The 27,627-nt window shown below is 41.2% G+C and overlaps 3 protein-coding genes across 8 annotated transcripts in view; 1 reads left to right on the forward strand and 2 right to left on the reverse strand.

Annotated features, from left to right (window-relative positions):
- Positions 1 to 6,113, forward strand: part of dido1 (death inducer-obliterator 1) — a 42,184-nt gene extending 36,071 nt beyond the window's left edge. For all 5 annotated transcript variants that reach the window (XM_060910040.1, XM_060910038.1, XM_060910042.1 and 2 more), the window contains exons 15-17: positions 81 to 170; positions 264 to 459; positions 1,651 to 6,113. In XM_060910040.1, the coding sequence (XP_060766023.1) occupies positions 81 to 170; positions 264 to 459; positions 1,651 to 5,567 (4,203 nt within the window). In that variant the 3' untranslated portion in view covers positions 5,568 to 6,113. The remainder of the gene's footprint in view (positions 1 to 80; positions 171 to 263; positions 460 to 1,650) is intronic.
- LOC132874115 (opioid growth factor receptor-like protein 1) lies at positions 6,053 to 12,651 on the reverse strand. Of its 2 annotated transcripts, XM_060910044.1 has the most exons (8): positions 12,513 to 12,651; positions 10,533 to 10,613; positions 8,643 to 8,684; positions 8,495 to 8,558; positions 8,308 to 8,386; positions 7,929 to 7,992; positions 7,618 to 7,766; positions 6,053 to 7,532 (listed from the first exon to the last, which is right to left on the reverse strand). In XM_060910044.1, the coding sequence occupies exons 1-8, from the start codon at positions 12,588 to 12,590 to the stop codon at positions 7,217 to 7,219; spliced, it is 873 nt and encodes a 290-aa protein (XP_060766027.1). In that variant the 5' UTR covers positions 12,591 to 12,651; the 3' UTR covers positions 6,053 to 7,216. The 2 variants fall into 2 exon arrangements, with proteins under 2 accessions (XP_060766027.1, XP_060766026.1); XM_060910043.1 differs by having other exon boundaries at positions 8,308 to 8,558.
- A 4,013-nt stretch (positions 12,652 to 16,664) lies between these two features.
- LOC132874002 (opioid growth factor receptor-like protein 1) lies at positions 16,665 to 24,597 on the reverse strand. Its single transcript, XM_060909856.1, has 8 exons — positions 24,158 to 24,597; positions 21,547 to 21,627; positions 20,403 to 20,447; positions 20,244 to 20,301; positions 20,052 to 20,130; positions 19,881 to 19,947; positions 19,592 to 19,740; positions 16,665 to 18,701 (listed from the first exon to the last, which is right to left on the reverse strand). Exons 1-8 carry the CDS (start codon positions 24,290 to 24,292, stop codon positions 17,336 to 17,338), a joined length of 1,980 nt encoding a protein of 659 aa, XP_060765839.1. The 5' UTR covers positions 24,293 to 24,597; the 3' UTR covers positions 16,665 to 17,335.
- Between the last annotated feature and the right edge of the window lie 3,030 nt (positions 24,598 to 27,627).

A 27,627-nucleotide genomic window follows, 5' to 3' on the forward strand; every position in this document is an offset into this window, starting at 1 on the left:
TTCCTTGGGCTTTTTGATGAATATTCGTCAGTAATTATTGTAAACGACATGCTAAAGTCAGTATTTTGCCTCGCTTTCAGGACTTGCCTGATACCATTCACGTTGGTGGTAGAATATCACCACACACAGTTTGGGACTATGTGGGTAAATTGAAGACTTCATTGTCAAAAGTAAGCGATAATTATACTTAAGTAAAATAGCATAAGAGATGGAGACTCAAATTAAACTAATTGCATTCATTTGTGTATCATGTTGCTTTTCAGGAGCTTTGCCTTATTCGTTTCCATCCAGCAACCGAAGAGGAGGAAGTTGCGTACGTCTCCCTGTTTTCTTATTTCAGCAGCCGCAAGCGGTTTGGTGTAGTGGCCAACAGCAACAAACGAATCAAAGACCTTTACCTCATTCCACTGAGCTCCAAGGACCCTCTGCCTACTAAACTCTTACCTTTCGATGGACCAGGTAAGCTTGTGCAAGAAGATAAAAACTGGTCACAGTGCACTCAAAGTAATTTATTAAAAATGCAGGTGTGGTGGAATCCTCAGGTAAGTATGTCCCTTTTAATGGTGCCAGTCTTGTGCATGAAGAGAGGGCTTGTTCCGTGTCATCAATGGTCTCTGCAAAAAAAAAAAAAGTTTTTTTTGTTTGTTTTTGGTTTTTTTTGGGAGGGTGTGTATGATTTGTTTCTTCATGGGTTGTTTGTTTTTTTCCCTTTCATGTAATCTGTATCATGTCATTTGTGTGTTTTCTAATAAAGCAAATTATGCATCCAGATTTTGGTGCAACCCTAGATATTTGTCTCAGCCTTGTTTTTTAGCTGCATCATGCTTTGTAATCATTTATTCATGGTAAGTTGGAGAAGAGCTTGAGATTTTAGTGCTGTTACAACATGCAAATGGTTGTAGAAAACAAACTTGATGTACCGTCTTTGGTTATCAGATGTTTAAACACTGATGTAATCGCTGCTGGATGCATCTGAAACACCATGGTGACTATGGTAATTCATCTGGACCCAAGTGTTGGAGAGCGACATAACCCACCTGAAATACTACTGAGAGTGGGACCAACTTGAAGAATCCTAAATTTTTCCTGTTCTGCCTATTGGACTATTTATCCATCTCTTCAGTTTTAGATGTGCTTGTTGTAGCACAATGGACAACTGTTGCACTGTGATTACCGTACACGCAACCATAATGACCTACCTTCAATGGTAGTATGATTGGTTTTGCCAAAGTATACATGTTGAGCAAGAGAGGAGGAATTGTACTAGGTTTCACCAGATATATTGATAACGTGTGTGTGTGTGTGTGCTTCTAGATTGACTGACTGGTTTGAAATTACATTGATAATTTCACGTTATTACTACCAGTGCCTGACTATATCAAGGGAACAAAATCACCCTGATAATATGCTAAATCATGATGACTAAACTTTTGATCGTGTGTCTGTTCATTAATGTACATTAATTTCTCCAATAATCACATCTCCAATGAGTCCTTTTTTTATAAATATGACATGGAACAAACTCTCTTTTCATGAGGTATGTACAGAAGTTTAGCACATTTGACCAGTACCTACAAGGGTTTTTTATTTTTTTTGCTATCGTCAGTAGGCATAATTTCTTTTTAACAAGTTATTTTATTGTTTTGATAGGTCTCGAGCCAGCTCGTCCGAATCTCCTGCTTGGGCTGTTAATTTGTCAGAAAGACAAGAAACGTGCTGGAGCCCCTCTGGAAAGTGAGGAAAAACGTTCTAAAACACAGCGAGATGATGAGACAGGCCTCCCAAAACCAATCGTTGTTAACAAAACTGATAAAGCCACGCGAATCAGTCAGGAGCCCATAAGCACGACTCCGCCTGGAACTCCACCCCCTCTCAGCAGTTCCGAGTCCTCAGTTGGTCCACTTGCATCATCAGTGTTTTCCATCTTGTCCTCTGTCAAGGCACCTGTTGTCACCACAAGTGCAGGCGGTAATTCCCCATCAAGTACGGCCACTCCAGCGGTTCCTGCCGCATCTGCCACTCCTCTTCAGACCATCCTAAAAACGTTGTTTGGTAAGAAGAAGGATTCTGAAGCTTCTCAGTCCCCTACAGATCGAAGTTCAACTGATGTTTCTGTTCCTCTGCTGGATCCGATAGTTGAGCAGTTTGGCATTGCAAAAGGTAAAAATGTAGATGAACAAGAGGATGATAGGCCATATGACCCAGAAGAAGAATATGATCCCAGTGTTGCATATGGTAAAGAAAAGCCTGATGATACTGTGGTCTCTAAAAGCACAACACAAACTGAGGTCAGAACTGGTATGGTAGATGATGTTGCATATGACCCTGAAGATGACTCCATTTTTGAGGAGGTGAAGGGTGATCCAAGTTCCAAGAAGCACCTAGAGGAACAGGACCAGCAAATGCCTGACGCTAAATCTCTCTTAGCCAACACTCAGTTGCTTCAACTTGGTAAAAAGGTCGAGCAGTTGGTTGCAAAAAGCACAGCCACTACCCCAGTTATTAATCAGAGACGGGATCCCAGGCAGAGTAGGGATCCTAGACAGATGAATGCCAGTCAGAGGCTAAGCTCAGATGATTCTGTAGAGAAGGAAGAGGCTCCTGCTGTTACGTCTTCTAATTCTACTACTTTGAGTAATGCGTCTGCTGTTACTACTACTTTGAGTAATACTGATGCTACAGCTACTTCTACTACAATAACGGACAAGCCTCCCCTTGACATTGCTGCAATACTAGACACATTAACATCACAACAGCCTAAAGTCTTAGACACTCCGTTACAAGATGCTTTGAATGTAGAACCAACAGAACCTTGTGCAACCACAGATGCGTCACCATCACAAGATGACGCTAATGTTGACGTGCAAAAATTGAATCCAACTGATTCCCAAGTCGAGTCATCCAAGCCAGAAGAGGAATCAAACAGTGAAGAGGTGCCTTTCTTGGATGCAGATAGCACAGAAATTCCACTTTTAGGGGAAAAAATAGACCCTGATCTCGTAGAAAGTTACCTGGACACAGAACCTAAAGAAAGTCCCAAAGAAAATGATGTTCCATTTGAATCAGAAAATAAGAGTTTTGAAGAAATTTGGCCTAATTCTGCAACCATTTTAAAAAAAGAGCCAATCTCTTCTGTTGGAGAGTCTGCATCTTCTACGACGACATATTACAACATCACAACAATCAGTACACCAATAACTTCTATGGGGAGGCCACAAGATGTGACCCAAGTGAGTTCATCTTATATGGATTCACATAGCTCTCATATGCCACACATGACTGGGCCAAACTCACAAACCGATTATCGAGGTCCTTCAGACATTCCACCTCCAGTGCCTTTCCACCCGCCAGTTGGGCCTCCACCTGCACTTGGTCCATTACCAATGACTGTTCCACCCCCCATGCATATTCCACTGCCGATGTCAGGGCCACCTCCTATTTCTGGACCACCTCCAATGCAAATGCCTCCACCAATACAAGGCCCACCTCCACCTCATGGGGAAAATGACCCGTCACAATATCCACCACCTGGCCCATACGCACCTTACCAAAATCAGTGGGGAAACAGTCCACAGTTTGATGCTTCAAGAGGACCACCACCTCCTCCAATAGTTACACCCAGAGGACCACCACCTTCAGTCCCACCAATAGGTCAAAGAGGACCTCCACCTCAAATATTTAATAACAACATGCCCCCGCATCATATAGGATCACGAGGCCCACTTCCTGGTCCTCTTCCACCTGGTCCACCACCCCCTCCTTTTGATGGACAAAGATTCAACGGGCCTCCCCCACCTTTCAGCTTCCCTGGTCCCCGAGGCCCACCACTACCATTTGGAGGCCCTCCCCCTGGTCATTTTGACAGCAGGGCACTGCCACCATCTCACTTCCCTGGGCCAAGAGGCCCTCCTCACAACATTGGGGAACCTGGACCACCGCCTAAGATCCCAAGAGGACCTGCTGACAATGATGGTGGAAGTTATCAGCCAGGGATTGAGCAACCCCAGGGAAAAACGGCATCACACAATTACAGAGACAATCAGGGACCCTTACATGGGCCTCCGTTTAGGGGACCTCCACCAAGCCACTTTGATGGACGAAGAGGCCCACCTAGTTCTGCAGGAGATATTCCAGGGCATCGATTTCCTCCTCCTCCAAACCAATTTCGTGGTTCACCGCAGGATAGAGTATCCTTTGAAGAGCCGAGAGGAGGAGGGTCTTCCCAAGACTTGGAAAGACACAGGGGTCCTACCCCTCAGCATTTTGGAGGGCCAAGAGCTCCCCTGCCAGGACACTACTCTGATAATGATGCTGGAGGTCAGACGTCACGCTACCAGCTCAATGACCATCTAAATGACATAAGACCTGTAAGGGGGCCTCTGTTACCTACTCCTTCTGAAGGTCCCATCCCGGTACCAGGCCGCATGGGTGGGCATAGCCCAGAATCCCATCGTGATGACCACTGGAGAAGACACTCCCCTGAAATGAGAAGACGCAGCAGCTCAACTCGAGATGGTTCTGAAACTCAGGACAGGTCAAGTCGCTTTGACAGTGGCCCCCGTGATCGAGATGGAGAAGAAAGGCAACGAGATGTGTCTGAAGACAGAAGGAGGGATAGAGACAGGGATGGGCTGCATGGAAGCCGATCATGGGGCTGGACCAGAGACCGTGAATGGGATCGTGGTAGGGAGAGAGACCGCGATAGAGATAGGGATAGAGACCATAGTAGAGATAGGGATAGAGATAGGGAGAGGGACCATAGCAGAGATGGGGATAGAGATCGAGAGAGAGACCACAGTAGAGACAGGGATCGGGATCGCAGCAGGGAGAGGGACCGGGAGAAAGAGCGTAGCAGGGACCGGGACCGGGAGAGAGAGCGTAGCAGGGACCGGGAGAGAGAGCGTAGCCGGGACCGGGAAAGAGAGCGTAGCAGGGACCGGGAGAGAGAGCGTAGCAGGGATAGGGACAGGGAGAGAGAGCGTAGCAGAGACAGGGAGAGAGAGCGTAGTAGGGACAGGGATAGGGACAGGGAGAGAGAGCGTAGCAGGGACAGGGAGAGAGAGCGTAGTAGGGACAGGGAGAGGGACAGGGAGAGAGAGCGTAGCAGGGAGAGGGACAGGGAGAGAGAGCGTAGCCGGGAGAGGGACCGCAGTAGAGGTAGAGACACCGATCGGCACAGAGAAGGAGATGGGGACAAGAGAAGGGATCGGGAACGGGATAGAGATCGTGGCAGGGAGAGAGAAAGAGAATCGGACAGAAAAGACCATGACCGGGACAGAGGAAAGAACAGAGAAAGGGATAGAGACCGTGACCGAGATAGAGAGAGTAGAGACAAAAGACGAGAACGCTCAAGGAGCCGTGACCGGGACCGTGGAAGAGAAAGAGACAGAAGAGAGCGGGACCGAGAGCGGGACCGAGACAGAGAGAGGGAGAAGGACAGGGACAGGGAGAAGGACCGGGACAGGAGACAGAGGAGCAGAAGCAAAGACAGAAAAGAGGAGAAAAAAGACAGATCTGAGACCTCAAGGGACACTGAGAAATCTACTGATAATGAAGTCATGTCATAATTTTTTTTTTTCCCCCCCCTACAGTGGTCATGACATCCTTCACGTTTGTCCAACTTTGGTAACCCCACCCCCCCACCCCCCAAAAAAAAAAAGATTTTTGCATGTTTGCAAAACTAATCTACATGGGTAGTTTTGAAAACAGTTTTGACCATTTTTCGCTGCTTCCATGACACATTTTGTGCTCTTGGTTACATTCAAGGACATTGATCTTGTGAATTTCATTTAAAGATCTTATTAGAGGGATGTCGTCGTACCATGCTACCCATCACCTGCTAAAATATATTTTAAAAGTACATAAAGACGTGTAAATATGTATTTGTGTATATACATGTACGTTTTTAACTGTTCTTTTTTTTCTAGTAGAGAAGTGAAGCCATATAGCTTAAAAGGATTACTGTAAGAAGGATAAACCGTGGCCTTGATGAACAAGGTCTCTGTATGGTAAAACTTGTTCAGCAGTCAATAAACACACCTGCAAGCTGTCATCAGTCAGATGTTCTGTAAGCTTTATCCGGTTTTGTTTATTAAACCACTCTTTGTACAAGATCTACATCTGTGATTTTTATATTTTACATTCTGTATGCTGCAAATTTAAAATGGTAAATGTGTATTTGTGTTCATATTATACATACGCAACCTGACTGTGGGTTTGACACCTCCACCTTGTGGCTGGAAAAAGAATGACAACCAATAAACCAGCCTGCTGGTTAATGATCAAACTCTTGTACAAAGCATTAATCAGACATGAGTGTGAATTACTGATGCCACAAAGTCTTAACAGCATTGCAAAGCTAAAGTACAGAATGCTAGCTTTTATTTATAATTATTCATTCATATTCGGTGATCAGCATGAGTTTGCAACCCTGTTTACAAGCTCTTGTATGGTGTGGCTCACAATTAATTGTTTTAATACTTAAAAATTAGCAAAATATTGCCTATTTGCTTAAGCTCGTTCAGAAGATCTGCCAGCCAACAAAAAAATAGTTTCATGTGTATATTGTACATCAGTCTGGATTTATTGTTTTCAGTTCCTCCATCTCCAATAAACCCAATCTCCATCTTTTTGTCCTGAACAGATTTTCCTATGCTGCGTTCACATGTCTCAGAGTGTGACCTTTTATACAAGTTTGTGTGAATTTTCATGATAATTTAGCTTTTGTTTCTTTATATCTCGATGTTTGTGGACATATTGTGTTCAACAGTTTCTTAATGTTACATGCGGGATCATCTTTCATGTTCTTTTTGTATTTGTTTCTGCTGTAGCTTTTTGGGGACTTTGTGTTTCATACTGTTTTTGATGCTCATCTCCCTAGTTGGAAGCTCTTGGCTGTTTTCACTGGTGGTGTGATTATTATTTATTATTATAATACATTTACAGTGTCTCTTGGATGGTTAACACAACAGCATGATGTGGTACGGTATGTGACCACGTTTAGACTGAGCATCTGATTTAGGTTGATGTTATGGGGGAAGAAAGTTTATTGAAAGCTTCTGTTCTGATGCATTGGTTTGTCAATTAGACAAATTATCTTTTCTTATCTACTAATTTCTTTTGAGTTCATCTTGATTTTATACCTTGTTGATCTTTTTAAACACTTTGAACAGTTAAATTACTTTTGCATTCCCTAGGCTGTGTTTGTCGTCTTTACTTATGGTAGCTCTGTTTCTTTCTGTGCACGCTCCAGCTCATTCAAGAATTTAATTCGAATCCTCCTAGGGCACCACACAAATTTCTCTTTCGGCTCAAAATAACACAAGGCAAATTTGATCAACTCTCTTCTTTTGGATTTGTCCACAACTGCGAACATAAAGTAGTCCAGAATGCTCTGCTTTACTCGGGCAAGTGTGCCTTTGACCAGAGTCTCCACAAGGAAGAAGTGGACCAGCGGTGCTTGATAGTGATGAAACCCTAGTAATCCCAGGCACTTCAGAATGCGGGTAATGCGAAGGTTGTTGTGTGGGTTTCTGTAATGTAATATTGAAGGGAAAATGTGGTGAACTGCAGAATTAAATAATTTTGTATAAAATTAAAAAAAAAAATTTTTTTTACCCATTTAGGTTTGCAAATCGCTCTTTCCAGTTTACTGCACGTTTCACCTCTCCAGTTTCCTCACTGAGAAGTTCTATACCGTAGAAGTCCAACATGAGCTTATAAGACGTTAACAGTCTCTTCTTTACCTCCTCATCCCTACGGAACAACTGCAAAAGATGTTTGCATCTTTAATTTTACACTCAGTTTTTCAATCATGCTTCATTTCATCATCATAATCACACAACTTGGTGTGAAAAATAGCACAGCTCTAAAACTATGACACTTTTTTTGTATCGTATATCATTTTTACAACATACTTCAGTATTTACCTTGATTTCTTTGTCACTAAGTGCGTTACATGTGTTCATTCCTTTCTCGTGAATTGGAAATAGCCTGTGGAGAAATGTTGGCAATGTCTGAAGGTTTGTAACAGTTGTGCACAAAATTTCCAACAGCTTTAACGCAGGAAATCAGTTTTGGTTCTTATGAAATATTCACCCCAGTCAACAGAAAACACTTTAATTCATTGACAAATGATAAAGTATTAGACCAAACTTATGAAAATAAACCTGTGATTTGCTGTGAATCTGGGACTACCATCAGAGCTGCTGTTATGGAAAATTCATTTTTCTGAATTGTTCTCTCCATTTTTTTTTTTTTTTTTTTAATTTTAGGGCCAAAAATTGCTTGTGGCGTTAAGATGCTTACCACTGAATGTAGGAGTGGTCATGTTCCAGCTTGTTGTAATCACCAAACCAGTACATGTGAAAATTCTCGATGCACATGGCTAAAGATGAGAGACGCGGGTGCACACCAAAAAAGCTAAACTTTCTCATCATGTGAATATTGTTTGAGATGTCTATATTTTCACTCAGTGTTTTTTTTTTTTTTTTACCGTCAGCGTCGAAAGGGATTTTATTTTGGTAAAACCACAGATTTGGTGAGACTTCATCCTGTAGCTACGACAAGTAAAAAAAAAACATTTAGGTTAATAAAGCGGTCCAAACATAAGAGATGAGAAGTGTTCGAAATGTAATACTCACATTGTCTAGATCATGATCCTTCATGTCATCAAGCTGGATCATCTAAGGTCAGAGGTGGACAAAGTACCCAACTTCATTACTTAAGTCAAAGTATTTCTGAAAGGACTTCAGATAAGTTAATGCTATTCATATTGGCATAACTCTGTTTTTACATGCTAACTGTGTCCAAGTTAACTAGCTATGTGCTAACGTTAGCCGTGGACAAGGCGATGACAACTTGGTGGGCAAATCCATAGAAAGTCATTTGACGAACCAGACTGCACGGCTACGTTTGCAACGTTATCGCCAGCTCTAAAATCACAGACAACTTCGTTGCAAGCTTTCTCTTGGAATAAAACGTTTATATACCTCAATATGCTTCTGTAGGTTGGATGGCAAGTTTTTGTAGGCCGTAACGTGGTTTGTTTTCAGCAAACGTTTAAAACGAAACAAATTTTTAATCCTTGCGGAAAACTGAAACATGGGTTCTAGGTATAGCCATGGGTGCGCGCATTCCCCTGAAGAACAACCACCTTCCATTCTTCCATCAACTGATCGTGTTCAAATAACGCTGCTGAGAAATCATTGAACTTGATTTTATACAGTCTATGGACGCGGCGTGACCCTAGTGATTACTGATCGGCTGTCTCAGTGTCACCGGTGAAAAAACCAATCACGTTTTAGAAAAGAAAAGGGGAAAAAATCCACTTTCAAAGCTGCTTCATAGTAACGAGGAGCTTGATAGAAATGTAGTGGAGTAAAAAGTATGATATTTGTCTTTCAAATGTAGTGAAGTTAGTCATAAGTTTCCAAAAAAAATAAAGTACAGATCGTCAAAAAGTGCACTTAAGTACAGTACTCAAGTAAATGTACTTCGTTACTGTCCACCTCTGTCTAAAGTGAAAATGAATTTAATTTTTTTTTTTTTTTAAATTACCTCGAGTAATTTAGAAGAAGCAGAATCCAGTCCAAGCATAGATAAACAGTTATGTATTAACAGCTTTTCTAGAAAACCCAGAAACCTTCCGGTTGCTGGCACAGAACCAAAACTTGCAGCTATTATTTCTATAATAACTTTAAAAAAAAAACCAGGCCATTCTGTGGCTGGGAAGTTATTTAATTTGAGGGGATTCCCGAGCAAATAATGTGCATGAAATCACTCGCTTCAAGCAGACAATAGAAGTCCGTGTGTGCGTGCGCAGGTTTACCTTCGACCGTGCACTGACCGTTCCATCATTCTGTCGCTAAATGAACAGCTGATCTCACAGAGGTGCTCGCTGACCGCCGATATTTATTAGTTTGGTCCTGCGTTTCCTTTCCTTCACAACATTACCGTCTTTTTTTCTTCTCGCTTTCCGTTAACACAGTCTTTCAAGTTTATTTCGCACACTCACGTCCTCCATTTTCTCTCCTGTTTCAAATTTGTATCCCACAATGCCTTGCACGAACAGGGAAAGCCCACCACGTGATGCATGACGTAGCATCTTGTATTGGGTCATGGTGAAGCAGGAAAAAATAGCGGCAAATTTAGGGCCACGTGGCCGTAATTCATTAATTGTTCTATTTAAAATAAATAAAATTGGAAATCTGTGATTCGAATTCAGCAGCTTTTGATCCACTAAACAAAACTAATTGGGTGTCGGGGAAAATTCTTTTTATGACCTAAAGGCTGTACAGCTTTAAGTTCATGAGGTGAATGTTCTCCTTTCTTTCATGTGTCTCATATAAGAGCCAGACTTGATTTGCTTTGCTTTGCCTTGCAAAATCTCAGACATAGCTTTAAGACTTTTACCATTGAATATACAAGCACACGCAGTCCACATCTTTAGAATCACTCAACCGGTAAGGTTGAATGCCATTCCTAAATGCATCTTTGAGATAGGAGTGTATATGTTGCCTGTTACAACTTACCCGATACTTGTGTCTGTATTTTTGCATGTCTTCTGCAGCATGCATGTTCCTTTGTGCACTCCATGACCACTGCGGAGAGGACTGAAGGGAGAAAAAAAATATGTATGGTAGAACTGATTTGGTGATTTGTTTTAAATGTCACTTAACATCAGTTAGTGTTTTAAACAAGGTCAACTAGCAATCTATTTTCCAAGCATTGCTAAGAAATAGCATCTAGAGCAACAGGTGAACAAGTTTTGATACTTTTATTTCTGTCTTAAGTACTTTTAAGTTGTCAGCCCTGTGATGACCTGGCGACTTGTCCAGGGTGTACCCCGCCTTTCGCCCGTAGTCAGCTGGGATAGGCTCCAGCTTGCCCGCGACCCTGTAGAACAGGATAAAGCGGCTAGAGATAGTGAGATGAGATGAGTACCTTTTTTTTTTTTTTTTTAAACTTTAATTTTTATTGGATTTTTTCATTCAAATACAATAATGCACAAAAACAAAGAAAAAAAAAACCCTTCCATTAACAGCTTATAGGTCCTCCCATTCAGTCACAATGCAACAATTCTGTCTTGTTCAGTTGTCATGACTATAATTTCTAGTGGTATCATCCTTACCCCTTCTGTAATAATTCCATTTCTCCCATTTCCTTTCAAACTGTTCCTCCCTCATTCTCAAGGTATGTGTGAACCTCTCCATATCATAAATCTCCTCCACAATGCTCAGCCACTGATCTCTAGTTGGGGGGTCTACCTTATACCAGGCCCTTGTAATTGCCTTCCTGCTTTCGCCAGGTATTTATCTTCTCCTTGTACCCCCTCTTGTGGGATGTTCCCCAGATATAATACCAAACAAGTCTTGGGTATCTCGTATCCCAGAATCTCCCTCAGCACTCTCCAGACTCCATTTCCAAAATACATGTGTATGGTCTGCCTCCACTTGACCACACAACCTCCAACATGATTTCCGATCTGGTGTGTATCTCCCCTTAATCTTTGGTGTCATGAAAAACCTTATTATGTTCTTCCACAGGGGCGGCACGGTGGTGTAGTGGTTAGCGCTGTCGCCTCACAGCAAGAAGGTCCGGGTTCAAGCCCCGTGGCCGGCGAGGGCCTTTCTGTGCGGAGTTTGCATGTTCTCCCCGTGTCCGCGTGGGTTTCCTCCGGGTGCTCCGGTTTCCCCCACAGTCCAAAGACATGCAGGTTAGGTTAACTGGTGACTCTAAATTGACCGTAGGTGTGAATGTGAGTGTGAATGGTTGTCTGTGTCTATGTGTCAGCCCTGTGATGACCTGGCGACTTGTCCAGGGTGTACCCCGCCTTTCACCCGTAGTCAGCTGGGATAGGCTCCAGCTTGCCTGCGACCCTGTAGAAGGATAAAGCGGCTAGAGATGATGAGATGTTCTTCCACCCAAATTCTCGCCATACCCTGGAGCTAGTGGCTGAGTGTTGAACCTTGCACACTTTATACCAGTCATCTTCTGCTATTTCTATTCCAAGCTCTTTTTCCCATTTTTCTTTAATATAGACAGCTGAATTACCCCCACTGGCACCTATAGCTTGGTATAGAGCTGAGATTACTCTACCTTTTCTCCCTTCGTATGCGTTTATCATTATTTTAATAATCATATTCTGTTCTTTGGGTTCTTCTAACTTTATTTCCTTTAAATAATAATCCCTCACCTGAAAATATCGAAAAAGTTCGTTTGCCTCCAAATAAAATTTCTCCCTTAAAGCCTGAAAACTCTGCATTTCCCCCCTCTCAACTAGTGTGCATATTGCTGTAATACCCCTATGTGCCCATCTCTCAAAGCCCCAATCACTAATTCCTGGTTTGAATCTCGAGATGAGTACTTTTAAGTATAAGAGAACAGCCCAAATTTCTCTGCTTGTCTGTTTTGCCAGGAAGTTGTATCAAAATTTGATTCTCTTCTAATAAATACATGATGTACACTCTTGGCTATAAATCATAAATGCCACTAAGCCTTGTAATTTTTACCTCTGTAGTGTCCTCGTTGTCATCTTCATCTTCCCAGGTCGAGTCAAAGTCTTTGTTTTCTGAGTTCCCCATATTCATGTTGTTTTTCAGTTTATCAAAGATTCTTAGCAGAGCTGAAAAGACAAGGAAGTATTCTGAAAAATAAAAGGCGGACTCTCACACCAGAACACTTCCAGCATTCACAAAATGAAAGTAAAAATGATTTTTTTTTTTTTTTGGACTACTTTTGTGTTTGTGATTTGTTAAACAGTTTGCCTATATATTATCGAACGAAGCCGCCTAAATTATTTATTCATGTTTGCACAGCTGTCAAGGCAGTGGGAGTAAGATCTTCACAGAATTAGATAGGAGTGCATCAAAAGTGTATCTTAAGATCACTACAGAAGTATCAACAGATAGACAGGTACTGCTTGTAGCTTTTCCTCCCACATGTGTGTGTAGTTAGGGTTAACAGCCTTTCCCAAGAGTGAGAGCTTGGTTAGGGCTTCAACCCCCAACCCTTCCGAGCAGTAACCTGTTGATCTTTAACCTGTTGAGCCACTGCTGCCTGATAGTGTCTCAAAGTGTAATTGCTTGTGTGTATGTGTCACGTGACTTGGCTCAAGTTATGTATAATCAGTTAACTTCAGCATACAAGTTGCACAATACCTCATGGAAATGTGATCCTTACTATGTACATGCAACTGCAGTTAGAAGTTTACATACACAGGATTGAACGTCATCATGGACATGGATGTCATGGCAATATTGGGCTTTCAGTGATTTTTCTTTTTCTGCAACAAAACCCTGGGCCTGTGCATGATGAATTACTGATCACCAATATCTGTCCCACCGTCTCACCTCTTAGTTGTTAATTTTAAACTTTCTTTTTGGAGGTGTTATGTTTTCTAAGTACTAAAAGTGAGTAAACGTTTTCTTTCATGGCAATTGCATAGGTTTTTTTTTTTGTGACTTCATACCTGAAGTAATGAGGAACACAGCATTGCAGCATGTTGTGAAGACAAGTCTTGGCCCTAAAATGCGGTCTTTACATCACAGCCTAACGTGAATTATAATTACTAACAGGAAGTTAAGAGGCATTGGTCTTGGCAAGTTAAAAGACATTTTGGAACATTCAGCACGACTGAATTAATAATCCAAGTGGGCATTCATAACGTTTTCACCCTTTTCGTCTAATTTGGAGCCTCTGTTGACTTCAGAAAACCTTAAATAAATTAAAACGTGCACCAAATCCTTTTTTTTTTTAATTTGCCGCAGCAAAATAAAGGTTCAAAGAAATCATTGAAATCCTAATACTCCCATGACATTCATGTCTGTGTATGTAAACTATATTTCTCCACAGGCTCTTTCCAGTTCAGGAGAAAGGAAAGAACTATGTGTTACATGAGGTATTTAGTGAAACAAATAAAAAACCCACTCATTTCTTCCAGCTTGTCCCACTTATATGTGTAGGGTCGCTGCTATGTGGACCCTATTGATCAACATGTGTTAATTTGAGCATAGTTTTATGCCAGATGCCCTTCCTGCCACAAGCCTTCCATTTCCAGGCTTGGGAAACAACGATTCACACCTATGGACAATTTATAGTAGGTAGTTAACTGAATGGTGGGGGAAACCGGAGCACCCGGAGGGGACCCACGCAGACATGGGGAGAACATGCCGCTGGGCTCGAACCCAGGACCTTCTTGCTGTGAGGTGACAGTGCTAACCACTATGCCGCCCTATTATTATTATTATTATTATTATTATTATTATTATTATCCATCCATTCATTATCTGTAGCCGCTTATCCTGTTCTACAGGGTCGCGGGCAAGCTGGAGCCTATCCCAGCTGACTATGGGCAAGAGGCGGGGTGCACCCTGGACAAGTCGCCAAGTCATCGCAGGGCTGACATATACACAAACAACCATTCACATTCACATCTACGGTCAATTTAGAGTCACCAATTAACCTAACCTGCATGTCTTTGGACTGTGGGGGAAACCGGAGCACCCAGAGGGGACCCACGCAAACGCAGGGAGAACACGCAAACTCCACACAGAAAGGCCCTCGTCGGCCGTTGGGCTCGAACCCAGGACCTTGCTGTGAGGCGACTGCTAACCACTACTACACCATGCTGCCCTATTATTATTTTTATACTTTGTTTTAAATTATTTTATTTACTTTATTAAGCAGGGTGGCACGGTGGTGTAGTGGTCCGTGCTGTCGCCTCACAGCAAGAAGAACTGGGTTCCAGCCCCGTGGCCGACGAGCGCCTTTCTGTGCGGAGTTTGCATGTTCTCCCCGTGTCCGCGTGGGTTTCCTCCGGGTGCTCCGGTTTCCCCCACAGTCCAAAGACATGCAGGTTAGGTTAACTGGTGACTCTAAATTGACCGTAGGTGTGAATGAGAGTGTGAATGGTTGTCTGTGTCTATGTGTCAGCCCTGTGATGACTTGGCGACTTGTCCAGGGTGTACCCTGCCTTTCGCCCGTAGTCAGCTGGGATAGGCTCCAGCTTGCCTGCAACCCTGTAGAGCAGGATAAAGCGGTTAGAGATAATGAAATGAGATGAGCTTGTACTAGGAACCTTGTTCTTATGACAATCAAGATCTTGAATCTGATCAGGAAGCATTGTGAGCAATCTGTGCCTCAGCCACTAGGGGGCCTCATAAGCCTCAGCCTTGAGAACAGGTGAATGAGTTTTGTTAATCATTTAGCGTTGCTTTGAGTCTGATATCCAGCCGTGCTCATCCTAATGATCTAACTATGAATTATTTCAAAGCCCTTGGAAATTTCATCATTGGTGAGTGAATATTGTTTGCTTTAAATGTGTTATGCAGGACAAGGCCGTCTGCATAATATTCTTTATTGGACTGTTTGTTGATGGACTAATGCAGTACTAACTGATGGACAGAGAGGGCGCCAGAGTGTTTATTTTTGCTTGTCCTGTGTGCTTACCTGACCTTTCAGTGAGGTGCTCTGAAGTATTGGGTTTCCCATTATTATGCTGGTTGACACAGTTTAATTACTGTTGTACTTCTGGTTGGTTTGTTTGTTTGATTGCAAACAGGATTGCGCAAAAACTACCAGCCTGATTTTCATGAAACTTGGTGAAAATGTGTAACATTTAATGGGCCAAGGAAGAAGCCATTAAATTCTGAAGAGGATCCAAGTCATAGAGTGGCTCAAACAGTTTAGTTTCACTTTTGGTCATGTTGAGGTATGCGGCTTTGGCAGAGGTCTGAGCTCTCTGAATGCCTTTCTAATTTCCCCAACACATGTACACAGTAGCCACACTTACAATGCCATCCTTTGTCAAACACAAGGCAAGATCTTCAGCTCATGAGATATAGATGTAAGGTTCATAATCCGCACCTCTGACTATAACATTTCACATAATGATGCCACAGTCAGGGTTTACACACAAGCAGCAAACACCAGAAACAGAGGTTTGTACACATTTCAGCCTCAGATCCTGAGATCACAAACTCATAGTGCCTTGGATTATCCAACAGCCATGGCCTAATGGTTAGAGAAGCAGCCTTTGGACATAAAGGTTGCCTGTTTGATTCCCTGGACCAGCAGGAATGGGTGAAGTACCCTTGAGCAAGGCACCAAACCCCCAAATGCTCCCCAGGCTGCTCTGGGTATGTTGCTCTAAATAAGAGCGGCTGCTAAATGCCTGCAATATCATGTTTGTACACGTTTCAACTTCATATCCTCAGATCATAATTTCATTCTGCCAGTTACCAACATCTCGACTAATGAATCTGCTCCACAGACCTAACGTTATATGAATGAGCATCGCGCATTAACTTTATAATTGACAACAGAGGAAAAAAAAATCATGCATTGTATATCTTCATAACAAAACATCTGTCAGATTGAGTCTCCAAAAAATGATCCACTGTGATATTTTTTATTGCTAATTTACAAGAAAAATTGCACTCTGGCTAACAGGACCTGAAAGTAAGGACAAAAGTTCAATGCGTGCTTGAATACTATTTACACATTAAAAATTCAAAAAGAACCACAGAAATTTTTTGGACTGTTTCCTGAAAGCATCTCCTCCCCCCCCCCCCCCCCCCCCCCCCCGCCCCCCCATTGTTTTTCTAATTGGAGAATTGTATTTTTCATAACATCATATTTTGAGGCATTGAAAGGACACCTGGTCATTTCTTCATTCACTGTTTATTCCACACACTCTTTTACAATATCATAATTCACACATTTTATCACATCATTCATGTAGTCTACACTATGATATCAATGGATTTGCAGAAATCCACAGCACAAAAAACTAGTTTCTGTTAATTTTTCTTGTTCAGTTTATTAAAATGAGCAATGTATTGCCGTCCTATCCAGAGTGTTTTACCGCCTATTCCTGGGACAGGCTCCTGATCTGTCTCTGTATCCTTACCAGGAATAACCCAAGATGAGTTAACATCACTCCTGAGAGCTGTGCCTTGATCAGATTCAGTGTCCCCTCTATCGTTAACATTTATCCATCCGTTATCTGTAGCCGCTTATCCTGTTCTACAGGGTCGCGGGCAAGCTGGAGCCTATCCCAGCTGACTATGGGCAAGAGGCGGGGTACACCCTGGACAAGTCGTCAGGTCATCGCAGAGCTGACATATAGAGACAAACACATTCCCACCTACAGTCAATTTAAAGCCATTAATTAGCCTAACCTTCATGTCTTTGGACTGTGGGGGAAACCGGAACACCCAGAGGAAACCCACGCAGACACGGGGAGAACATGCACACTCCACACAGAAAGGCCCCCGTCGGTCACTGGGCTCGAACCCAGAACCTTCTTGCTGTGAGGCAACAGTGCTAACCACTACATCGCCGTGCTGTAGCCCTTAACATCTCCTGAATCTGAATTTTCACTACTGTGTGACGTGACAGCATTACTATCACCATCATTAAACCTGTCTTCAGTATTATCTTCCTTAGATTGATGCACTGGATCTTCTTTCTTCTCATTCGATTCTTCCTTTGTATTTGCTTCTGCTGTGGCCTTTGGCTGATTGCATATTTGAACTTCGCTTTGGTTTTGCTGGTTACATCCTTCGTGTAGATTCCTTATGTTTTCGTCTGATTCAGGTGATTTCATCAAGGCAGCTGGAGGTTCAATGCTTGTACTTGACTCTCCAGGAGGTAAAGTATATTTCTGACTATTCATATCTTCTGATGTTACTGCAGGATAGTGTGTAGAATTGGCCTCATTTGTAGCAGGTCTGGTCGCCACACCGTCTTCTGGTGATTCGCTGCCACTCTGCTGGATCTCTTCTGAATCATTTTCTTTGGGATCTCCATCACTGTGCTGTGATTTTGACTCCTCTTTACTGCCTTGCTTAGATTCGTCTCCTTGATTTTCATAACCTTCTTGCTCATTCTCTGAGTTTCCGCCTGTTACAGGTGCTTCTTTTGCAAGGTTCTCGCTTGTGGAGGTTTGTGTGACGTTTTCATTGGCGCTTTCATCACTGGCTGCTCTACTGTCCAAGTGTTGGGTAGAGTCAGCAATTTCATTGCCATTCTCATCCGAGTTGTTTGGGATCGTCTTATTTGTTTCTTCACTGTCATTCTTCTGGATTGCAGCTTTATTTTCTGAATCTCTGTGCCCTTCGTGCTGAGAATCAACTCCAGATGCAGCTTCAGTTCCTTCATTAGTGATAGTCGTATTTTCAGTTCCTGCAATGGGGACAGGTAAAGCTGGTGTTTCAGAATCTTGACACTCACCTGACACATTCTCATCATTTCTGCTTTTGCTGGTAGGAGGTTTTTCAGTACTTTTGTCATCATTAGTATCTGTTTTGGTTTCATCTTTACTTTGTAGTTTGCTAGATATCCGATTATTCTGATCATTTTCAAAGCTTTGATCACTTGATATGCCTTCATTGGTCCCAGCAGTTAATTTGGAGATCTCCTTCAAGAATTTATTACGAATCCTTCTCGGACACCACACAAACTTCTGTTTTGGCTCAAAATTACAGAAGGCAAATTTGATCAGCGCTTGTCGTTTAGTCTTGTCCACAACTGCAAACATAAAGTAGTCCAGAACACTCTGCTTTACACGCTGAAGTGTGCCTTTCACCAGAGTCTCCTCAAGGAAGAAGTGAACCAGTGGTGCTTGATAGTGATGAAAGCCCAGTAAACCCAGGCACTTTATGATGCGGGTGATGCGAAGATTGTTGTGTGTGTTTCTGTAACATTAAAGACAAAAAAAAGTCAGAATTAAAGACTGTTCAAGTTTAGGTCATAAAAATAAATTTTCCTAATACCCAGTTATTTTTGTTTAGTGGACCGGAAGCTACTGAATTAGAATCACATATTTCCAATTTTATTTGTTTTTTAAAATAGAACAATTAATGAATTTGGAGCCATCTGGCCCTAAATTCTCCGCTATTTTTTCCTGCTTCACCATGACCCAATACAAGATACTACATCATGCATCACGTGGTAGGCTTTCCCTGTTTGCGCAAGGCATTGTGGGATACAAATTTGAAATAGGAGAGGAAAATGGAGGACACAAATGAAACGTGAAAGACTGACTACAGTAACGGAAAGTGAGAAGAAAAGACATTATGTTGCAAAGGAAAGGAAATGCAGGACCAAACTAATAAATATTGGCATTCAGCGAGCACCTTGGTGTGATCAGCTGTTCGTTTAGCGACCAGAATGATGTAACTGTCAGTGCACGGTCAAGGTAAACCTGTAGATGTAGTAATACAACACTGTGGATGCCAGCTGCCGTAAAACTCAGAAGAAGAAGCAGCAGCAGCAAGTAAACCTGGGCATGTGCACACGGACTTCTTCTGTCTGCTTGACTGCGCGAAGCGAGCAATTTCATGCACATTATTTGCTCTGGAATCCCCTCAATTTAAATAACTTCCCAGCCACAGAATGGCCTGGTTTTTTTTTTCTTTGAGATATTGCTGAAATAAACATATCACAATGACCGAATTTCAGAGGGAACTAAATCTCACCGATTTTTATGAAATCGAAAGGCTGTCTCGCTTTAAATTTTCTTACATAGATAATTATCTACATTAAACTTAAAAAAAAACAGTAAAAAGTGTGGTACAGTATTTACCTATTTAAGTTCTCAAATCGCTCTCCCCAGTTTCCTGCACGTTTCACCTCTCCGGTTTCCTCATTGACAAGTTCTATGCCGTAGAAGTTCAACATGATCTTATAAGACTTCAACAATCTTCTCTTCATCTCCTCATCTCTCCGGAACAGCTACAAAAATCACCAGTGTTGCATTTTTAACTTGACACATCACTTCATAACAAAGTTTGTCATGTTTCGAATCACTTGGTGTTCTGACGATGCTCTCAAACCTTTCCTTAATCATATTTTTTATATAATTCACTATATACCTTGATTTCTTTTACGCTAAGCTCCTGGGATGCATAGTTCATTCCTTTCTCCTGAATTGGAAAGAGCCTATGGAGAAATACAGTATGTTTAAATCATTCAACAGCACTGTGTTATCTAAACCGATTCAAACACTTACAATGTTTTTATTTCATAAAATCGCTGAAGTTTACCATTGAATGTAGGAGTGCACATATTCCAGCCTGTCGTAATCCTCCCACCAATGTTCATGAATATAATCAATGTAATCACCTGAAAACAAAGAAAAAATGATAAATGTCCTTGAACCTACATTTGAATATGAATGACTATTAATTATGTTTAATATCTATTGTACATCATCACTTCTCAAAAGTGTGTCGTACCATCAGGACAGAAATAGATCTTATTTCTGTAAAACTGCACATTTGGTGAGTCACTGTCCTGCAAGTAACAACGTTTAGATCCATCGTTAATAAAGATAAGAGAAACACAATGAATGTGTCAACAAAAGAGAGTGATGCACAGATGAAGGCAATACTCACGTCTTCCATATCATCATCATCCGTCTCGTCATCAGTCAAGGTTTTCTAAAGTGAAAATGAAATGCAGACAATTCATTTATTCGGTAAATGCTTTCCAATCCAGGCATACCTGAGCAGTTATAGCTAAGCATGTAACGATTCGCCAAATTTATAGTTCGAATCGATTCGATTCACGATATTTGGTTCACTATTACATTTTCCCACAATACTTTTGAAAAAAGATTAAATAAATTTTACCAAAAAACGCAACATTTATTTTCCTATTCTTTATCAACTTAAAACATTCCTTTTATTAAATTTAAAAAACATTGTTTAATTTTCTTGAAAACCAACAATAATTATTTACTCACGTGTAAAGGTTGGAGTAAAACATAATAGCCTATTAACTAAAATATTCCTTCTGTTAAAAATGAAACGTTTATTAATAAAACGTCGATTTGTTATTAAAATTATGTACGTTTGTACTACCTCCATTTGCTTCCCTTTTCTTTAACTTTCAGCAGTCTGTATAAAAAGAGCTCTGATTTCTTGTTAAATCTATTTGTACAGTCAATCGCGCAACAGCTCTTTCACATTTTAGATCTGTTTTTTGTGTGTTTTGCGGTATTAGAGCTGTGATACTTCCACCTACGGTGAAGTCACTCCCGCTATTTTATGCGATTGCACCCTCTGCTGTTTAAACAACGCATTTAATTCTAGAAAAGGCTAAGCAATTAAGCAGCCTGACAAGAATCACGATTAATTTTTTATTTCTTCGATTAAAATCGTCAAATTTTTATTTATGATTTATCATCACACGATATATCGTTACATGCTTAGTTATAGTTTAAGCACCTTGTTCAAAAGTCTAGCTTATAATCTCCACCCTGCTACTTGTGGATACGATACAAAAGGTGATGCATTTACAGAAATACTTTACTTTTTATGTACATTCTCAAAGTTACACTTTGTTGAGAAATTTTGCGATTGTTTTATGCTGTGCTACCACTGTTGCCTTATACACAGTTGTACTGTGTCCTTACTGTAATTGTGTTTGAACCTTGTGCACAATGGATATATTTGGAATGTGGACATGTAGGGCTGAAAGCCATTACAAAAATCTTAGAAACAGTTTGTGATTATATGATTTTCTGTTGCAACTTACCTGGTAATAATGTCTATAAATTTGCATGTCTTTTGCAGCATATGTGTTCCTTTGTGAAAACCAGGACGTCTGTGCAGGGGACTGGAAAAATATAAATTTATTTACTGATAGTATGTTTGATTTGAGAGGCTTTTTTAAACTATTGCCTTGCTGCCAGTAGTCACAGAAAGCTCACTATAGATCAGGTAGTGTCAAACATTACTGAGAAATAGCAACTTCAGCAACTGGTTTCAGAAGATTTCCTATCAAGCAATACAAGTATTTTCAAAGAATGTTGATAAACAGGAGTCAAAATAGGAACACCACCATTTATGAATCTCTTATGGATTTCGTGCCATTACTATAATGGTAATGTAATTATAACAAGTTTTTAATATTTCTGTTTCTACTTCATTTAAGTGCAATTGGGTGGCCAAACCTTACTTTTCACTGTTTGTCTGTTTTGGCATTAAAGGGAGGTCAAATATCTTCTGATTCTCTTCTCCCAAGGATACATGTAGACACTTTAAAGGTTTTCAAGCACTCTACAGCTTCTACATGAATCTTTAAGAGTCCCCCCAGAGGGCCTATTGGTTTTAGATTTAACACTCACTCTGTGGAACCCTTAAAAATGCTAAATCAAAAGGATCCCCAGAGTGTTCATCCCTTCAGTACAGTTCCAGAGACTTGCAGAGTCAATAACAAGTAGTACTGAAGCTGTTCTGGATGGTCGTAGTGGCCTAAAAACATTCCGAACACACTTGATGATGTTTTTCCCCCGTTTATTCGGTCACTTAATGGGCTCTCAAGTGGCAAACAGAAAAGTGTTTGCTCTATCATCCATCAACATGAGTTTGAATTTTGATGATGCCGTAGCCATCCGTGGTCAGGAGCCCAAGGGAGCAAAATTGGCTGTGCTCTCAGGGAGGCATGTCAGTTACAGTGACACTAGCCAATCATGGACATCTGTGAGCTCATGTGTGTGGAGGTGGGCGGATAGCGCTTTCCTCTGACTGTGTTTTGCCCGATTGTGACTGCATGCCAGTCCTGATGTTGCCTGAGCAGCAGTCTGAAAAGATACAGTCATGTGCCCTGGATAGCCTGGCTTCACATGATTGCTGTCGTGTTGATGTTATGTTGAGAGTGAGAATTGGCCATAAATAAACTGGAGAGAAAATCGGGGGAAATATATGTATGGAAAAAGAAGGAAGTTAAGCACAAAACAAGACCTGACAATAAAGGACTGTTTGGATTAGCTATCATTTGGGTTTTCTTCGAATACTGGTGCTAAAACAATACTTTTAAAATGGTATCAAAGCCAATATATTTTTTTAAAAGCACAAAATGAAAGTTGACAACATTTAAAGAATGGCATTCAAATTGAGCAATATATATTTAGGCATTTGAAGCATGCTGCTTGCTAACTTTAGGCGTCTGCTGCCATCAGAGCAAGCGTAATGCTCAGTAGCGCGGACACATTAGGTGCAGTGATGCTTAAGTTTCCTGTAATGTCTGCACCAGAGGACAAATATTTTATTAAATCACTTATACTTTATGATTGATTTTATTCAATTGAGTTTTTTTATTAGAAAGCATGGAATATAATAGTGCGAGTAGAAAAATTAAGTTTCATTTCAGTTTGTTTGTGGAAAAAAGAATTATCAATAAAAAAACCCCACTTGATTACCTTCGCCAACTTTGTTGGAGGAGGTTATGTATTTGCCTCCATTTGTTTGTTTGTTTGTTCCTAATAGTTTTCTCTATTTTCTATTCTCTGTTTATCCTGTAATGATGCTGCTGCAATTTTAATTTCCCTGAGGGAACCCGCCCAAAGGGATCAATAAAGTTCTAATCTAATCTAATCTAATTTAACTCAAAAAGTAGTGAACAGATTTTGATGAAATTTGGAGGAAAGGGGTCCCATGGGCCAAGGAGCAACTGATTAGATTTTGAAGCAAATCTGGATATGTGTGCATGTTCAGGATTTTTTTTTGTTTTGTTCCTAACATAACTCAAAACGTAGTGAACAGATTTTGATGAAATTTGGAGGAAAAGTGTCCCATGGGCCAAGGAACAACTGATTAGATTTTGAAGCAAATCTGGATGTGTGCATATCCAGGATTTTTTTCCCCCCCAGTGTAACTCAAAAAGTAGTGAACAGATTTTGATGAAATTTGGAGGAAAAGTGTCCCATGGGCCAAGGAACAACTGATCAGATTTTCAAAATCATTTTGTTGTAGCAGCTGATATCAGACTAACCCTGGGTTTTATATAGCATAATGAATTTATAGCTGTAATCACTGATTAAAAAAAAAAAGTATAACAAGTAGGTCTGAAAAAGTAATTGTGTGGCTGTGGAGATGGGTTTTTCCTTCTACGTCCTGATGAATAATAACCAAAAATACGTTTCGTTCTTTAAGGTTTAAATGAGTTCAGATAGGCAAATGCTACTTTTAAATCACTTTTTTTGAGAAAGGAAGTGAGGCTTGATCATGTTGACGAGGAGCATTTGAAAGTTTCTTCAGGTCACAGGAGGAGGAACATCTTGAGAAACATATTGTCATTGGCAAGTACACACACCCACAGAAAAAAATTATTTTAATAAAGAAAGAAAGAAAGCTGAACCTTGTACCTCTGTAGTGTCGTCAAGCTCATCTTCAGTCTCCCAGGTCGAGTCAAACCGTTCAGATGGATCATTTCTGTCCATTCCAGGGTTGTGTGTGTTCCCCATAGTTCCAGGTGCCGCAGCCCTCCCAGATCGATCCATCACACCAAACAGCCTTGTAATGAAGAGAAACAGGACGACGAAGTCTAAAGAGAAGCAGCAGGAACTGACAGAAGACAGTGAAACACACCCATCCTGAAGTTTTCAGAGAAAACGAAAGTGAAAACTTTACAAACTGCTTCACAATGTGCCTCCACAGAGAACTCATAAGAGCAATCGAAATGAATCATTAACCCTTAAACAGACACTATACAACCAAGAATATGATCTTTCAACAGTATGTGTAAATAAATAAAAGCTCGCGTTTATACACGCGTCACGTGACTTGGCTCAGGTTTTTGTGTACTCGGCTTTTCCAGGAAGCAGTCTGAGTCAGGGAGGAACGATGCACTCCGGTCACGTGTCGATTCGATTCATGATACTGGCTTCACGATTCGATTCGATTGTTACGATATCTTGAACAAAGTTTTAATGAAGGAAAAAAAAACATGCCTCAAATGTCATATACAGTTAGGTCCATAAATATTTGGACAGAGGCAACATTTTTCTAATTTTGGTTCTGTACATTACCACAATGAATTGTGAACAAAACAATTCAGATGCAGTTGAAGTTCAGGCTTTAATTCAGTGGGTTGAACAAAATGATTGCATACACTACCGTTCAAAAGTTTGGGGTCACCCAGACAATTTTGTGTTTTCCATGAAAAGTCACACTTATTTATCACCATAAGTTGTAAAATGAATAGAAAATATAGTCAAGACATTTTTCTGGCCATTTTGAGCATTTAATCGACCCCACAAATGCGATGCTCCAGAAACTCAATCTGCTCAAAGGAAGGTCAGTTTTATAGCTTCTGTAAAGAGCTCAACTGTTTTCAGCTGTGCTAACATGATTGTACAAGGGTTTTCTAATCATCCATTAGCCTTCTGAGGCAATGAGCAAACACATTGTACCATTAGAACACTGGAGTGAGAGTTGCTGGAAATGGGCCTCTATACACCTATGGAGATATTGCACCAAAAACCAGACATTTGCAGCTAGAATAGTCATTTACCACATTAGCAATGTATAGAGTGGATTTCTGATTAGCTTAAAGTGATCTTCATTGAAAAGAACAGTGCTTTTCTTTCAAAAATAAGGACATTTCAAAGTGACCCCAAACTTTTGAACGGTAGTGTAAAAATGTGAGGAACTAAAGCATTTTTTAAACACAATCCCTTCATTTCAGGCACTCAAAAATAATTGGACAAATTAAATAATTGTAAATAAAATGTTCATTTCTAATACTTGGTTGAAAACCCTTTGTTGGCAATGACTGCCTGAAGTCTTGAACTCATGGACATCACCAGACGCTGCGTTTCCTCCATTTTAATGCTCTGCCAGGCCTTTACTGCAGCGGTTTTCAGTTGCTGTTTGTTTGTGGGCCTTTCTGTCTGAAGTTTAGTCTTTAACAAGTGAAATGCATGCTCAATTGGGTTGAGATCAGGTGACTGACTTGGCCATTCAAGAATATTCCACTTCTTTGCTTTAATAAACTCCTGGGTTGCTTTGGCTTTATGCTTTGGGTCATTGTCCATCTGTATTATGAAACACCGACCAATCAGTTTGGCTGGATTTGAGCACACAGTATGTCTCTGAATACCTCAGAATTCATCCGGCTGCTTCTGTCCTGTGTCACATCATCAATAAACACTAGTGACCCAGTGCCACTGGCAGCCATGCATGCCCAAGCCATCACACTGCCTCCGCCGTGTTTTACAGATGATGTGGTATGCTTTGGATCATGAGCTGTACCACGCCTTCGGCATACTTTTTCCTTTCCATCATTCTGGTAGAGGTTGATCTTGGTTTCATCTATCCAAAGAATGTTCTTCCAGAACTGTGCTGGCTTTTTTAGATGTTTTTTAGCAAAGTCCAATCTAGCCTTTTTATTCTTGAGGCTTATGAGTGGCTTGCACCGTGCAGTGAACCCTCTGTATTTACTTTCATGCAGTCTTCTCTTTATGGTAGATTTGGATATTGATACGCCTACCTCCTGGAGAGTGTTGTTCACCTGGTTGGTTGTTGTGAAGGGGTTTCTCTTCACCATGGAAATTATTCTGCGATCATCCACTACTGTTGTCTTCTGTGGGCGTCCAGGTCTTTCTGCATTGATGAGTTCACCAGTGCTTTCTTTCTTTCTCAGGATGTACCAAACTGTAGATTTTGCCACTCCTAATATTGTAGCAATTTCTCGGATGGGTTTTTTCTGTTTTCGCAGCTTAAGGATGGCTTGTTTCACCTGCATGGAGAGCTCCTTTGACTGCATGTTTTCTTCACAGCAAAATCTTCCAAATGCAAGCACCACACCTCAAATCAACTCCAGGCCTTTTATCTGCTTAATTGAGAGTGACATAACGAAGGAATTTCCCACACCTGCCCATGAAATAGCCTTTGAGTCAATTGTCCAATTACTTTTGGTCCCTTTAAAAACAGGGTGGCACATGTTAAGGAGCTGAAACTCCTAAACCCTTCATCCAATTTTAATGTGGATACCCTCAAATGAAAGCTGAAAGTCTGGACTTTATGTCCATGTCCATTATATAACTATAACTTGAATATGTTTCAGTAAACAAGTTAAAAACCAAAATTTGTGTCAGTGTCCAAATATATATGGCCCTAACTGTATGAATCATAGGGGAGAGCTGGGACAGTTTGTATTCCCATAACTTAATTTCAACCAATCAGGTTTTAGATTACATCAGAAGTTACATGTAGCCCCTTAGAGCATCCAAGCATCCATCCATTATCTGTAACTGCTCATCCTGTTCTACAGGAGCCTATCCCAGCTGACTATGGGCGAGAGGCAGGGTACACCCTGGACAAATTGTTTGTCACACTCACACTTTTAGAGCCACCAATTCGCTTAACCTGCATGTCTTTGGACTGTGGGGGAAGCCCACGCAGACACGGGGAGAACATGCACACAGCCACACAGAAGGGCCCTTGTCGGCCGCTGGGCTTGAACCCAGGACCTTCTTGCTGTGAGGCAACAGTGCTAACCACTACACCACCGTGCCGCCCCCCCCCAAGCATCCATCCATAGCCGCTTATCCTGTCCTACAGGGTCGCAGGCAAGCTGGAGCCTATCCCAGCTGACTATAGACAAGTCGCTAGATCATTGCAGGGCTAACACATAGACACAGACAACCATTTACGTTCACATTCACACCTACGGTCAATTTAGAGCCACCAATTAGCCTAACCTGCATGTCTTTGGACTGTCGGGGAAACCGGAGCACCCAGAGGAAACCCACGCAGACACGGGGAGAACATGCACACAGAAAGGCCCTTGTCGGCTGCTGGGCTTGAACCCAGGACCTTCTTGCTGTGAGGT

This window comes from Neoarius graeffei, chromosome 26, assembly GCF_027579695.1.
Source record: "Neoarius graeffei isolate fNeoGra1 chromosome 26, fNeoGra1.pri, whole genome shotgun sequence".
NCBI classification, from domain to species: domain Eukaryota; kingdom Metazoa; phylum Chordata; class Actinopteri; order Siluriformes; family Ariidae; genus Neoarius; species Neoarius graeffei.

Coding starts and splice junctions, on each gene's coding strand:
- LOC132874002 (XM_060909856.1), bottom strand. CDS start 24,292: ATGGATCGATCTGGGAGGGCTGCGGCACCTGGAACTATGGGGAACACA. Junction 20,448..21,546: donor TTTATAGACATTATTACCAG/GTAAGTTGCAAC, acceptor TTTTCACTTTAG/AAAACCTTGACTGATGACGA. Junction 18,702..19,591: donor CGATTTGAGAACTTAAATAG/GTAAATACTGTA, acceptor TTAATGTTACAG/AAACACACACAACAATCTTC.
- LOC132874115 (XM_060910043.1), bottom strand. CDS start 12,590: ATGAATATGGGGAACTCAGAAAACAAAGACTTTGACTCGACCTGGGAA. Junction 7,993..8,307: donor GACCACTCCTACATTCAGTG/GTAAGCATCTTA, acceptor ATTTCTCCACAG/GCTATTTCCAATTCACGAGA. Junction 7,767..7,928: donor TTAGTGACAAAGAAATCAAG/GTAAATACTGAA, acceptor CATCTTTTGCAG/TTGTTCCGTAGGGATGAGGA.